The 14,815-nt window shown below is 41.5% G+C and overlaps 1 protein-coding gene and 1 long non-coding RNA gene across 2 annotated transcripts in view; one reads left to right on the top strand and one right to left on the bottom strand.

Moving 5' to 3' along the window:
* Nucleotides 1-316: 316 nt before the first annotated feature.
* Nucleotides 317-13,136, bottom strand: LOC142055734 (uncharacterized). The gene is made up of 3 exons (XR_012660018.1): nt 13,002-13,136; nt 6,382-6,466; nt 317-1,994 (listed from the first exon to the last, which is right to left on the bottom strand). It is a non-coding gene; the product is annotated as an uncharacterized LOC142055734 (long non-coding RNA).
* Nucleotides 13,137-13,271: 135 nt separating this feature from the next.
* The window catches only part of LMBRD1 (LMBR1 domain containing 1), a 78,675-nt gene continuing 77,131 nt past the window's right edge, over nt 13,272-14,815 (top strand). The window contains exons 1-2 of the mRNA XM_075087049.1: nt 13,272-13,368; nt 14,058-14,234. Coding sequence (XP_074943150.1) covers nt 13,309-13,368; nt 14,058-14,234 — 237 coding nt within the window. The 5' untranslated portion in view covers nt 13,272-13,308. The remainder of the gene's footprint in view (nt 13,369-14,057; nt 14,235-14,815) is intronic.

Genomic DNA, 14,815 nt, shown 5'->3' with positions numbered 1-14,815 from the left:
GCAGTAACACGGCTGTATTACAGCTACTTAGTATTTCTTTCTGTTAAACCCCACCTTTTTTAAGCCACCACAGCTATCATTACCCCTCTTCAAGAGTTACAGCTTTCCAAAATGCTGCATACCGCTCAGTAAGCTCAGGCCTGCCCATATTTACTCCTACAGGTGTAACCTTACATTTGATGTTACTGTATTACCTTTTTCCTGGGCAATCTAAATGACCCTACAAAATGGACATACAATTATTTCCTACTCAATCATTTCATGTCAAAGGCAAGCTATTCACAGTGTTTTCCAGCTGAGGAAAGCAAAGCCCAGTGCTTAGTTTAAGGATGTTTATTTAGAGGTAATGTGACAGTTTTGCAGTGAGCCAGCTGAGAAATCTCCAAATTTTAAGGGAATGTTCTAAGTACATGTAAGAACTTTTTTTTTTGAAAATTGGAATGGAAAAAGTAGAACTGAAACGAGTTTTGAAGTTGCTTAGCAATGCCGTGCCTAACTTGTAACTGCTTATATTTCATAACTACTTGATTAGTCATTAGTACCAATCAGACCTGCTCTCTCTCATCCAAGGAGGTATACCAAGCCCGCGCTTGCAGACCTGCTTTATGTCCATAAACAGTCCGATTCTAACAGCAGTCGCATGGAGGCCCTCATAAACCAGTATAGATATATCTACAGAGTGCCTGTTGTGAAGGAGAAAATAGCTAGTAACAACAAAAATTAATGCTTTAGATTTATTTAAGTCTACCCATGGATGTCAGGTGTGTTTAAATTAAGTGCTCAAACTTTCAATGCACCGGTGTAGCACGTTATTTGTTTGAATGATACCAAAAGTCAGTAAAACTAAAACCCAACAAATGGAATAAAACCTGTCTAATTTTATCTTCAACAGCTAGGGCATCAAAGGGGATCAGTGTAAAACTGCACCTGAGCAAAGATGATGGTGAATGTAATAACAATCATAGTATAAATGCTCATACACTGGAAAATATTTTTTAAAAACCTTATAAAATGCTAGAAATATCACAAATACTGAATATACTATTTAAAAGTATAAAGAAGTAAAACTAAACTAATTCCTGAAAGATTAGCAAGTGTAAGTTGTTGCTGTAGAAAACAAGGTGAAACATACATACCTGCTAAATGACCAGCAATCAGAGTCCACACAGCGGAGACTATGCCCAAACATGATGAAGTTGAACTGATACATAGTATAACAAACAAACTGAAAACAAACAACTGATGAAACCAGGTAAGGGAAGGAGCAATTTAAGCAACATCTACAACGGAATTACTTTACCAGGGTAAGCATACTGGTAATGGTATGCTACCAAAATAGCAGTGTAGCTGCAAAAAGTCAGCTCTTGAAAGCCTCCGACAAGGGAGACTACAACCTCTCCAGGCAACCTGCTCCACTGCTCGACTGTCCTCATGGTGAAGAGGTTTCTTGTCATATCCAGTAAGAACCTCTCATTTCCACTTCCGCCCACTGCCATCTTCCCATCACGTACTGCCAAACAGCTCAGCTTCATCTTTCTTGATTATCTCCTCCTATGTGTTGGAAGGCTGCTATTAGGTGTCCTGAAGACCTCTGCATGATGATCAAAGACGAGTTCCATGCCATAAAATACCCTCCTGTAATAACAAGTACACTGACATGGAAAGCAAATTCTCTGCAGACTGTAGAGCAAATACATCTGTTATGTAGCCAACATGGAACAAACAATAATTTGGCTTTCAGCTCATTTCGGTACATTTTTAACTCTTCTTCATAGCAGGTTCCCAACAGAGTTTTTCTTCTCTGAGTGACTGAAAACATGCCTTGTGAAATGTCTTATGTCCTTCACCTCTGCAAACAGGTATGACCTGTGCACCTGATTCTTTTGTGCATTGCCTCTTTCCTCTGGTTAAAACTTTGGAGACATTAAGTGCATTCTAGCAAACAGTTCCCTTAAACAGGGCAAAATTTCTCATGGTGCTTTTGTCTTTGGCAACTATAAGAAAGCAAATGATAACACAGTGAAAAAACAGGAGTGGAAAGTTTATTTTTAATATAAAAGCAAATATACACATAAAATAAGTACAAATATATAATTATTTAAGTGAATACCTGCCTTGCATCATTCTATACAAAACCTGCACATTTCTAATATTTCGCACCAAAAAATACCATCTGTATCACTTTTTAGTAAATATTAGAAAGGATTGTAAGATTTAATAATCCAAAATAGTACAACTTGATTTGCATTTGCTTATTAGATAAAACATTAAATTACTACATGTGCTGTATTACTGTTTTGAAGACCTCGTGTGGTAAGAAGCAAAGAAGTAATTTCACTACAGAAGACTTCTTAATCAAATTAAAGCACAATGTAAAATATATGAAATAATAAAATAAGATAAATGAGAACTACACTAATAGAAATATGTACTAACTCTTTCTATAAAAGGGAGATATAAATAAGATGCAGAAAAAAATTTCCGAAATTATCACTTTCATGGCCATTAACTGGTCGCTTGGCGCTCTATGTATTAAACCAAAAATTAGTAGTAAAGGATATTTTAAGACCTGAATGAAGGCTCTGTGGACTGGCTTACGAAGGATATGCCATATTTTAATAGGCTGTGTCAAAAAGGGTGACAGATACTGGCAAATGAACTGCGCACTTCAACAACAGAACAAAATGGTTGCTGGAATAAAGGCATGATAATAGACACTGAGGTCTGAACATAAAAGAGAGACAGGATTGTACAAACTCTTACTAGCTTGTCTGTCATGCCACAAATAAGAGACTAACAAAGACCGGAAGATGAAGGTGAAAAGATCAATATGACCAGATTTAATATGATTTTCCATCTCTTTTTGAATATCAAAGTTCATCAGAGTTCAGAATGGAAATGCTACAGTTGCAAACATGGGGAAGAATATTTTAGATAAGTTAGTCATACAGAAACAGGAGAGGATTCATTCTTGAATATATAACAGTGAAGAAATAGAAAAATTTAGGTATGCTCTAGTTGTGCATATCTACAGAAATGGAAATTTTTATGATGGCACTGAATTATAGGCTTGAATGCTTTGGAAAGCAACGGCGCAATCAATACTGGCAGAGCTTGACCGACAAAGATTAAGATTTGGAACAACCCATTTTAGGTTTGAAAAATTGGATTTACTTTAAAGGTGATACATACTTCACTATGAAAATCACTCATATATTACAAACCAACTCCTGAAGTTCTTGCTATGCTAAAGCTTCTGTGGAAATGAGAAATTCCTCAAAATGAGGACTCGAAGATTTGGCTCTTACTGAGATCCCTGGCAAACCTCCTAGGAACTGCATACACATGGGAACAGTTTTGGAGAACTACACCATGGGAGCCCTCTGGTGGGTGAAAGAAGAAAATGCCCCCGAAATGCCAATCGCCGAGGAAGAGGACTCCTGCCACTCAAATTACATTTTTACATCCAGATTGCAGTGTTTTGTAGTTACTAAAATTTATTTATTTGAATCACCTATTACAAAATGGTGAGTTTCCACATCACTCCTCCTGTATAATTAGCCTCTGTGTTTTTCCCCCCTGCTATAATGATTATTCAGCTGCAACCCAAAGAGGAAAGCAGTTCACTTGCACAAAATAAATGAAACAGGAAGAATATGTTAAACTAAATCCTTGTCACTGACACAGAAGAAAAGGTGTTACTACATCATGTATCCATCTCTGCTGTTTCTATTACTGGTGACAGGGAACATTAAACCTTAGCAGTAGCTTGAAGCCCTAGCATTCCTTTGGGCCTTGTAAAATAATACATTATACACACCAAAACTTAAAATATTGCATAAAGACTCTGAGATTGCTCCTTACTATGTACATACAAAGGCCTCGCTCTGGACAGTTTGCACATACCCAGTGTCTTTTGACTCTACATGTTTAAAGATTTTTTTGTCTCAGGATACAGGCAAAGAGATCAGTTTTTGGTTGTATCCAATATTTGCTGACAACCAAGTGATACATGATCCACATAGTTAAAGATCATACATTTAAGAAAGGATAGCAATGGCAGAAAGTGAAATAATTTGCTCTTCTGTGAAGTCAAAACTACAGATGTAACTGCTGCTATGCCACTACTGATCAAAAAGGCCCAAGTAACAAAACTTCAAAGTCAGCAGCCATCATCTCATGCCATTTCTCTTCCCTGTGACATTGCTTTGTGTTACTGCCCTACTATTCAATTCCTGGTGCAATTTCTGAGAAGAATGATTTCCTCTGCATTCTCCAAAATGTTATCTTCTATCTAAATACAGTTGCTGTGTGAGTGGCATTTATCACTGACTCGTTCAGGTAGAAAGTGACTCTTGGGACCTTTCTTGTTCAACCTCCTGCTCAAAGCAGTGTCATGGTGAATCCAGAGCAGATTGCTCAAGGTTTTATCAGTCAAGTCTTGTAAACCTCCAAGAAGTGAGGTGTCAAAACCTATCTGGGCTATCTGCTCCAATGCTTAATTATCCTTACACTGTTTTTTTTTTTCATATATCCAGTCTGATTTTCTTATTTCAATTTATGTCTGCTGTCCCTCCTCCTCCCATGCACCACTGACTCCATCATCCTAACAGCCTCCTTGCCAGCCTGCTGTTAGGGCCCCCAAAGCCATCTCTTCCCCAGGTGGAACAAGCCCAGCTTCTTCACCTCTCCTCACAAAGCAAGTGCTCCAGTCCCAGCCATCTTGGTGACCCTCCCCTGAACTTCGTCCAGTTTGTCAATGTATTTCTTGAACTGAGGAAATTAGATTCATCAATTCTTTCTTTTCACACAGAAGCATTAAGCCTACCTTTTTTCTCATTTTGAAACAAAAAGGATCCTCTGTGCTCCTGACTACGGGTTTAAGGCTTTTGTGTCTTAGAGATGAGGCTCAACCATTCATTGTAATATAAAATCACCCTCTCCTGTGCTGCTAGACAGTCTTTAATGTTCAGGATTCTTTATGCAGTCCATATGCTAGGTTTAAATAATGTAAATGGCTTTGAATCAGTCTTCTGAGCCAGAAGAAATTCACCTTCGTCATGAAGATTACCCTCTAACTGTATCAAATGATGAAAAACCTAGCCTTTGTTGATGTCCTAAGAGGAGGAATACCGAGCTGGACTAACTAAAAGATATTAAATGGAACAACTGAAAGACTGTGCAGCTTCCCATATTGACCTTTCGGTGCCAACAGCAAACCCTCTGGAAAACCAGGAAAGCTGAAGAAGCTTCCCTTGCAAATCCTGCCTGATTCTGGCATTCCCCTGCTCAGGGACCTTCTGAGCTGGAGGTTGCTTCTCTATCAGAGTGCTTAATACTGCTTGACAGACCTCTCATCCATGAATTTTTCCTATTAATTTTTAACATATGCATACTCTTGGTATTCAATCATCCTAAAGTAAGGATATCTATTTTTTAAATTGTGTGAAGCAGTCCTTTTCAAAGTCTGCTGCTTGTTAATGTACTTTGTGCCCAATTTTCTTGTTATGAGCATGACAAATTGTTGTCTATTCACTGTTCCTTGTGCCAGTCCGAACTTCTAAAATTCTGTAATTTCTCCTTGAGCAGCATCTTTTCCAAGATGGTGATTCCAAATTATTTACTTTTTTCTGTGCACAGAAGCTATTCCTTACTTTGTTCATGCTCGTCCTCCTCTAAAATATCTCAAACTCTGTATCTCTTTTTGACATGGACGTCAAAACAGCTCACTGTTCATGAAGTGTAATGACTATTTGGTTGTCTATCCCCTTCCTATTACTAACATTATTTGCCTTTTTGACTACCTCTAAAGATTTGTCAAAAGCTAAACTTCCAGGCAGCTTTGCCATTTAATTCAGGGAATCAGAATTTAATCTACTGTTTTGCTCACTCTCCATCTAGTTTGCTTGGTCCATCCTGGGAAAATCTCCAAACATGTTCCTTCCAAGTTTATGTCTTGGTTGCAGTTTTCCCATGTACAGAAGACTAGAATTATCTCTAATAATTTAGGACAAATATGCAGAAAAGAGTTCTTTGAATGTTCTAATATGATCAAACAGTCAGTTTGTTATTTGACAAGTACCATGAGAAAAATACTGGGGAAATCTCTTTTATATTCTGACTGGAAACACCAAGCAGAAAGTTTCAGGGATATACAGCAGTTCACATTTTTGTTCTGGGAATGTTCACACGTTTCTATTGTGGAAGTTCACATTGTTTTCTTTCTTTTCAGCTCATACAGAACTGCAATTTACATACAGAGCAGCTTTTAATTATTGTGGTTTTTTTTTTTTTCAAAAAAAACCATTTTAGAAATAAATTGACCTTGAAGGCTCTTAATCATTTTTACCGCCCTCATTAAAGAAAATGTTACTGACTTACACTTTTTATCTCTTGGAGAAATGAATCACCTCTTCTGCCCTCAGATTCCTTTTATAAAATTCTGGTTTTTGTTGAAGTAAACAAACTGAGGAACAGAATAGAAACAGAACAGAAAAGAACTTCCATAAATATTAATATGCAGTTGTTAGCAATGTATTAAAAGAACAGCTACTCTAAATTCTTCCACAGATTAATTCTAAATTTCTAACTCAACTATTTCTATTGAGTTAAACATATGACTATTTAGCATGTCACAACCTTTAAAAAGATGACCTCTACTGCAAATCAAAAAACAACAAAAACCCCTTTTCTCCTTCTTCAATACTACTACAGCAATAAAAAACACAACTTAATGCACAGATTAGTTATTCCTCTGCACCTTGTGACAGTTCTCTGCTTTCATAAAGAGTTTACTAGTCCCAAACTATGCCAGGTTTTTCTTCACATGTTAGAAATTCCCATGTTCTAGGGACTGGGCTTTGCCTAGGAGAATGATCCATTTTAAATACATCAATTATTATGTATATCCACTGTAAAATTTGATTTATATAAATTATTTTGTGGAACTTATTATTAAAAATATTGTTAAGAATGACATGATAAATAGACACAAAAAGTTATTTGAGAAACTGATGGCACAGAAAGCCTATCTTTAGCCTTCAAAAATGATTCAACCTTTGACTTGGGTTCCCTGAGGAACAGCCTGTCAGTGGTGATGGGTACACTGGGAGGAACAGCCATGTATGCTCACCTGCTTCATATATATGCTTTCCCTAAATTCCACTAAATATTGAGAAAACCTTTTTCCCAACCCAATGGGACCATTTGTTCTTCCTCAGTGTGACATCAGTACTTCTTTTGAAAACTGTTCTCTGTCCTACGCTTACCCAAAATAAGAACTGAGCTGACTTAAACCAAGTTAAGGTCAAACTGGTATTTCCGTGAGGTTCATAAAATTGTGCATTGTCCCTATTTTTCATGTAAATGTTGAGCCACTGATAAAACAGTACAAACTATTGATATTCAGTAATCATCAGAGAAGATAAACGGAAATTGAGGTTTCTCTCAGTGAAAAGGAATGACAGACTGCACTAAAGCCAAGCACTCTGAAGAGATCAGAATGATTGAGGAGCTTGAAACAAGGTAACCTTTTAGCATAACAAAACAATACACGGAGAAAAGACCTAAAATACACATCATGATGTTCTCTATTAACCTAGTGATAAATAATGTCCAAGTTAATTTTGTGGATGCAGACTGGCAGATTCCAATTCGTGTTTTTCTTTTTGGCTATGTGTGATACAGTGGAAAGTCTTATTCATAGAATGAAAATTAACTCTTAACAGTGCTTAAGAAGAAAACCAAAGCTGCGCTATTGGTTAAATAAGGCTAAGTAAGCACTGAAGTACAGCGATGGAAGGAAAGATGCCTGCACTGACATAATACAGTATGACAAATCAAACTCAGAAAACTAGTTTGGTCTGCAGAATGGTAAATGAACTACAGCATTAAATCAAACAGAAGAAAGTTCAAGAAGTTACAGTCAATTTTCTTTGCACAAGTTTAAGGACTTTAAAAAAAAAACACCAAATTAGTTATTGCCAATGGTGAATGCATGTACTCGCACAATTCCAGGTCCAGTGCATTTTGTGCCACAGGGCTTACAGGTTTTACTGGATCCTATGCCACATAACACAAAGAATAATTACACCTTCAAGTCCAAGACCATGACATGTTCTAAAACCAGCTTCATTATCTTCTTTTCTAACATGAGGAAAAAAAAAAAAGAAAATGAAAAGCAGAGTTAATCAGAGAATATTAAAATACAGCATTGCCATTAGCCCACACACTTTCAGCCCCCTTGAAATTTGTGGGATTATCAAGTGGTGACAAGAGCAGCTCAGTCAGGCGAGAAGGTGCACCTGCTCCCTGTTGGTATGTACACTATCTAGTCCAAGTATGATACTAATCCCTTGTCCTGGTCAAAATGAAGGCTGTATCTTGTTTCATATACTTTAATTTCTACAATACCACTCCTCTTCTTTCTCTGTCTTTTTACCATGTGAGTACATTATTAACAACAAACTTGTGGAATTTACTTAAGTAGCATCCAAGCCATTTTTAATAGTTTGGACATATTTCTCACTATACATAAGAACTACTTTAATGGTTCTTTTTAGATAAAGATTTTATTTTATAAACAATATAAATTTAAAATTTATTTTAAATTTTCTTTTCTTTATAACACTAAATTTTTGCAGTCCTTTTTTTTTTGGCACTCTGCAACTATGTTGCCTGGGAAGGCAAGGATGGTATTTAGGGAACGCCACTGACATCATTCTTTACTTTTCCACACTACGACTGCTACTGCCACAATGCACGTCAGGTTTGTTTTTGCAGAATATCGTAACAGCATTCTCTTCACACACACTCATTCTATTTTCATTCACACATTCTCTCAATGATCTGTTAAAGTACCTAATTTTTTTTAGTACGCACAACAAGAATTTTTAAAGAGTCAGTTATCAACCCTAGCTACAAACATGTCCAACAGAACCTTTTCAGAAAGCATTTTTGTACTTCTTGTACAGGCCCACTTTTTGTACTGTTCTCACCCTGTGACCCCAATACACAATGCCCTACACAAGTACTTCTATCCACTGCCACTCTCTAGTGCATTCACTGATCTTGCTGCATGTTGTGGCACCTTGATGACAAGCTTTTGCTTGTAAGAGCAAAGAAGTGTGGAAGAGGAAAAGACAAATGTAAATTAAATACACGTATTCTTGTGGCCTCCTCTTCTATTTGTGCAGAGTGGAGATGTTTCTTCTGCGCTGGTGACCAATTGCTCATCTCTTATTTCTTGGCCTATGGTTTCTCATTAGTCAGTCTTAATGACCAATGCGCCCTATGGATTTTTGTTCTGTAGTTGCTCACGATGTAACGACACAATTGACTGAAGTGCAGGTAGACTTGGGCACTACAAACAGTAGCTGCCCTACAGTGACTGTGAAAGACAAACATAGCCCTGGTACGCCAGGAAATATCCAACCAACGTATCCTCAGGGGTGGTCCCAGCAATGACATTGTGAATACTCAGAAATCTGACCTCAAATTTATCCATAAGCACTCTCTTACAGGCAGAGCTGTGTGAATACAGCCATGAAAAAAATGTTAGTCTTAGGTTCCTCACCAATAATAAACACGGGATGAAAATTCTGTCTCTGAAAGAAATCACAAAAGTCAACATGTAACTGAACACCATTTTTAAGACTGAAGTTTATGGGACTTACATTGGCACAAGACAGAGGAGAAAGGTCACTATTTGAATAATTTTAAAAAATACTAACTTTGCTATTAAACTGTGGTGTTTTTTACGTTTTTGCATGTACTTGACACCTGCAGTGTCCCACGCAACCAGTAAAAAACATGAAGTTGATCCTCTGAATTCTGTTTGTAGATCATTCTTCAGAAAACGATTTGCTGATTTAATTAGAATAAGGGATGCAATGTTGTGAATTTATAAATACTGAATTTTAGGGAATAAAGAAAAAATATTCAGATGGCTAGTGGTAACATAGCATTGAACTTCCATTTTGCCTACACTGTACATAAACACATTACTTCCATTCTGACAAAAACTTTTAAAGTTTTAAAGTTCTTCCTTTAAACTATGAATTACAGTAATCATTTTACACACAGGGACATGAAATTTTTTAAAACTGAAACCTTGAAAACCTTGCCTGTTCCTAGGCTAGCAACCATTTTTACCAAATAGGAATGGATTAGCAGTGCTAATTTCTTCAAAATTACCGTTTAGTGCAAAAATATAGGAAGATTTTAATAAAAGACTCGAAGATCGTGTTTTTCTGCTAGTAAGAAATATATATTTTTTTTTTAAAAACTGTTCATTAAACCACAAACTCCTAACTGTTTAGAATGGAAAAGATTTTTGATCACACTGAAGTTACTCTTATGGCTTATTTACTAAAGCAAGTTAAATATTTATGTAACCATTTCAGTCAAAACAAAAAGATTTGTGGTAGGACCTAGCTATAGCATTTCTTTTTTGATTTTTTTTTTACAGCAGCCTTAATTCTTAACTAGTTACGGGTCTCTGATGTTTGGCATTTCAATATTTTATTGATAAGTTATTCGGTGCTGTACAAAACATAAAATCTTTATATACTCCAAGGGCAAATTACTTCCCTTCCCACTTGGGAATAGTTTATTTTTAATGCTGTTCTTTAAGTTTTTAATTTTTCATGGGTTCTAGAGCGATTTTGAATTATAATATACATATTTAATAGTAATGACATCCAAGGAAATATTTTCTGTGGTGGAGATAATGGATACATAGTAACATTAATATATATTAGAAAAATCTAAGAGTACATACACAATATAGTTATCTGCTTAATGACCTATAACTAATTATAGTTCTGCTCCTTTTTTCATCAAACTACAAGCCCACCTAGATTGCCATGAACTATCCTTCACTTGGCTCATGAGCACCACGGCCATTACACAGCCACCTGCCTGCAACTTCACACCAAATGGAAACCCACCATAAGCTCCTGCCCCTCCAGAAACAGCCTTCCAAACAACATGTCTCTCTCTACCAGCAGGCCCTTTCTTACAATGCTACAAGCTCACCTAAAAACTACACCTGTGACCAACCAACCATCCAGGCAGCTTGTGAGAAACCACTGCACTCTGCTTCCACCTGCACTGCCTTCACAGTAAGTTACCACATGGTAAATGTATTTGCCCCTACAAGCAAAGTTTCCATCCATGAGCAAACATACCCCCTGCAGGTAGCTACCTCCAAGGTTTACAAGCTCTCCAGGACCCTTCTCAACTCCATCATCACTTGGTTCATGAATGCTGCCACGTGCCAGGGCCCTCCACACTGCCCTGACAACAAACAGAAAAGTACAGCATGTGTCCACTGCTCTAAGGGGAAGCTTCCCATTCTCCTGTTCTCCCAAACACAGGTCACTTCTTGCAAAGATGCAAGCCTATCTAAACTCCTGCCACCCGCAACCACGTCATGTGTAGCTTGTGAGCGCCATCACAACCCTTTCACAGTAAGCTGAAGCCCAAAGATGTCAGCCACATCATGACAAAGCTGTTCCACCACATACATTGCCAGATACCTTCTCCTGAGAGAATGAGTCCACCCAAACACACAGCTCAGATGTCCTGGATATAGTACTGTCTCAAACACAGCCCTCGTAATAAATTGAAGCTCAGCAAAGACTAAAATCTGCCTGGGGTGAGGCTCTCACAACCCTTTCACCAGGAGATAACTTCTCTCAAGGCTATGAGCCCATGAGAAGTCCCACCTCTCACCTGGCCTCTAAGCTACCTCACCACTTAGCTCACGAGCACTGTTGCCACCACAAGCCCATCACCCACAGTGGCCTCACAGCAGCTGGAAGCTTGCCATGCCCGGGCCGCGCTCCCCCGGCCCCAAACTGTCCCTTCTCACAAGGCTATGGAACAGCCCGAATCTCAACAAGGTCTTGGCACACGAGTACCTTTGCTCTCACAGCAAACGGAAACATAGCGGAGGCACCTACTGCTTCAGGACGAGAACGTGGCCACCCCTGTGCCATGGCAGGTCCCTTCCGGCAGCTTTGTGAGCCTCTTGTACCGATGCCGATGAACTAATAAAGCTCGTGCACGTTTTCACCCAAGCTGCCCATGCACCAAACAGCAACCCACACCCCCCGGGCACTCCCAGGCACCTCACCTGCACGAAGCACTCACAGCAAATTGAGGATTAAGCCCGCTCCCACTCCCCGCGCCACCAAACCACATGCTGAAGGCTACGAGCTCCCTGAGCACCACCGGACCCCAAAGCTCCCAGAGGCGGGGGTTGCTCCAGGGTGAGACCACCCACCGCGCTCGAGGGCACGAGCCTCCCAGCGACCCCCACCCCCCCCGCTCCTCAGCCCCCTCGCGGTAAAGTCAAGCCCTGGGCCACGGCATTGGGGTGCACGACTCCCCCACCCGCCGCGCTCCCCTCATGAACGCAGCCCTCGCGGCCGCTGGGCAAGGCTCCACCCACCCAAACTCGTGCGCACCTTGACATTCACAGGCTGCCCCTCCTTTTCCTCCCCCCCCCCCCCCCCCCGCGAAAATGTCTCCACGTGAGTCCGCGGGGGTACGAAGCGCCAGCAAAGCCTGCACACCTGCCAGGCGCCTTTAGGAAGCTGTACGGGACGTAGGGAATTATTTTAGGTACTTTTACGGAGAAAAGCAACAATCATAAAACTGGAAGTGCTCGACAACTCTTAGTGCACCTTCTACCTTTCCCCAAGCCCCCTTTTCCTCTCCCGCTGCCCGATAAGCGGGAGCCCCCAGGGACCGAGCGTTGCCCTGCCTCCCGGCTCCGGGAGGGGACGGGCAGGCAAACCCCACGCGGGAGCAGGGAATGAGGGCGCCCGGCCGCAGCAGGTGGCCGCTCACCCACACTCCGCGCCTGCCCACCCAGAGGGATGAAGGGGTCACCCTGATGCACCCTAATACCCCCGTTTCTGCCTCCCTCCCCGACCGCCGAACTCGGTCGCGGGACGGCGGTGAGCCCCGGGCGTGGGAGGTGCTCTTGTCACCTCTCCCCGCCGGCCGCGCCTCTCTGGCGTCACAAAGTAACGCGGCAGGCAGTCCCTGCGTGGCGAGGCCCTGGCTACCAGCCCCTCACTGTTGTTCACTATGCCGATAGCGGGACACGCCAAATCAGGACAGGAGCCACGGGCTAACTAAAGAGAGAACACCGCCGTCACAGGCACATGACGTCACACCCCGCGGCGCGCCCCGCAATTGTTAGGCACGGTCCCCATGGTGACGTCGTGCCCGCCCCGCCCGTTAAAAGTCCCCGCCTCGCGGGGGGTGGGTACGCTGTTGCTGACGGAAGCGAAGATGGCGGCGGCCGCCTCAGAGCTGCTGACGGGATGGTGCCTCTTTGGCCTGGCGCTGCTGGTGAGAGGCGCCGCTCCCGGCACCGGCGCCCGTAGGGCTGCCCCGGCCATACGTACCTTCCCCTTCCTTCCTCTCTCCGGGGCGGTGGTGGCACCTTCACCATCCCCGTCCTCTCCTGTCTCTCCTCAGCCGTCCCCGGCCGGGACGGGACGGTGCCTCCGCCCTCCTCCGGCCCTGGGCTTCCCGCCCGGCCCCCGGGCTGGCGCTGCCCTGCGACTCCCGCCGGCGCCGCGGCGGTGGGTGACGCCGTAAGGCTCGGCAGAGCCCGGCGCGGAGGGTGCGGGGCTGTCTCGCCCGCCTGCCGGGGCGCTCCGCGGTGCTCGTTTGGGCTGTAGCCTGTGTCGTGTCGGAGCGCTGCTCGCGGTGCCGCTCGGGCTGTTGCTAGTGAAGGTACCGAGTGAATCACAGAATGTCCTGAGTTGGAAGGGACCCGCAAGGATTGTCGAGTCCAACTCCTGTCCCTGCGCAGGACAACCCCAGAATTCACACCGTGTGTCTGAGGGCGTTGTCCGAGTGCTTCTTGAATATCGTGAGTTGCGTGTGGTGAATATAACGCTGTTGCTTAGGGCTGAGGCAAAAAGCGTGTTGATGCTCTGCTAGTCGTCAACACCGAGATACCGCGTCTGACTTCCGTACCTGCTTTCTACCGGTCTTATTAACGCGTAACTACCTTTATCTCTGTATTTCAGGCTATTCTAATCTTCTGCTGGGTTTACGTGCGCAAGTATCAGAGTCGGCGGGAAAGCGAAGTGATTTCTACCATAACAGCTATCTTTGCATTGGCAGTTGCTCTTATTTCATCAGCGCTACTACCAGTGGACATCTTTTTGGTTTCGTATATGAAAAATCAAAATGGTACATTTAAGGTATGGACTTTAAAAAATATTAATTGCCTCTTCAAAAGAAGCACTTGTGTTAAAAGAGGATGTTCTTGGGTTGTCAAAGTGTTTAAAACTAATGCTAGTACCTGTTCTAGTGCCTAAGGATTTCTTGGAAAGCGGGAGCTAGTCCTGTGAATGCAACACTGAGCTCTGTTTGTTATTTGAACTGGATTTCAGTTTTCACTTCTACTATGTATTTTCAATACTCTGCTCATTTCCAAATGCTCATTCCTTCTGTTGTGCTAAAAGGACTGTGTATACCATCCTGAAGATACAAATAAATATCAAATGTTGCTGGTTTTAGTGCATCATACTGGGGTGTTATAGAATGGAATTTGTTGCCCCTTTGGTCAAAAACAGACTGTGTTGCCCACTTGTAGTTTAAGATTATTTTGATTTTTTTTGCTAGCATTCTCCTATTCTGGTACTGAAATCTTAAGACTTGTAGAGATTAATTGTGTTTTATCTATAATGTAAAACCAGAGTTAATAAGCATGCTTTTTTTAAGGAGGGAAAGGCTGGAAAAATCCTTGGGGGAGGGGAATACAGTAGTATCTCTTCTTGGC

This window comes from Phalacrocorax aristotelis, chromosome 3 (genome assembly GCF_949628215.1).
Source record: "Phalacrocorax aristotelis chromosome 3, bGulAri2.1, whole genome shotgun sequence".
Lineage (NCBI taxonomy): Eukaryota > Metazoa > Chordata > Aves > Suliformes > Phalacrocoracidae > Phalacrocorax > Phalacrocorax aristotelis.
This window is presented reverse-complemented; position numbering and strand designations above follow the sequence as displayed.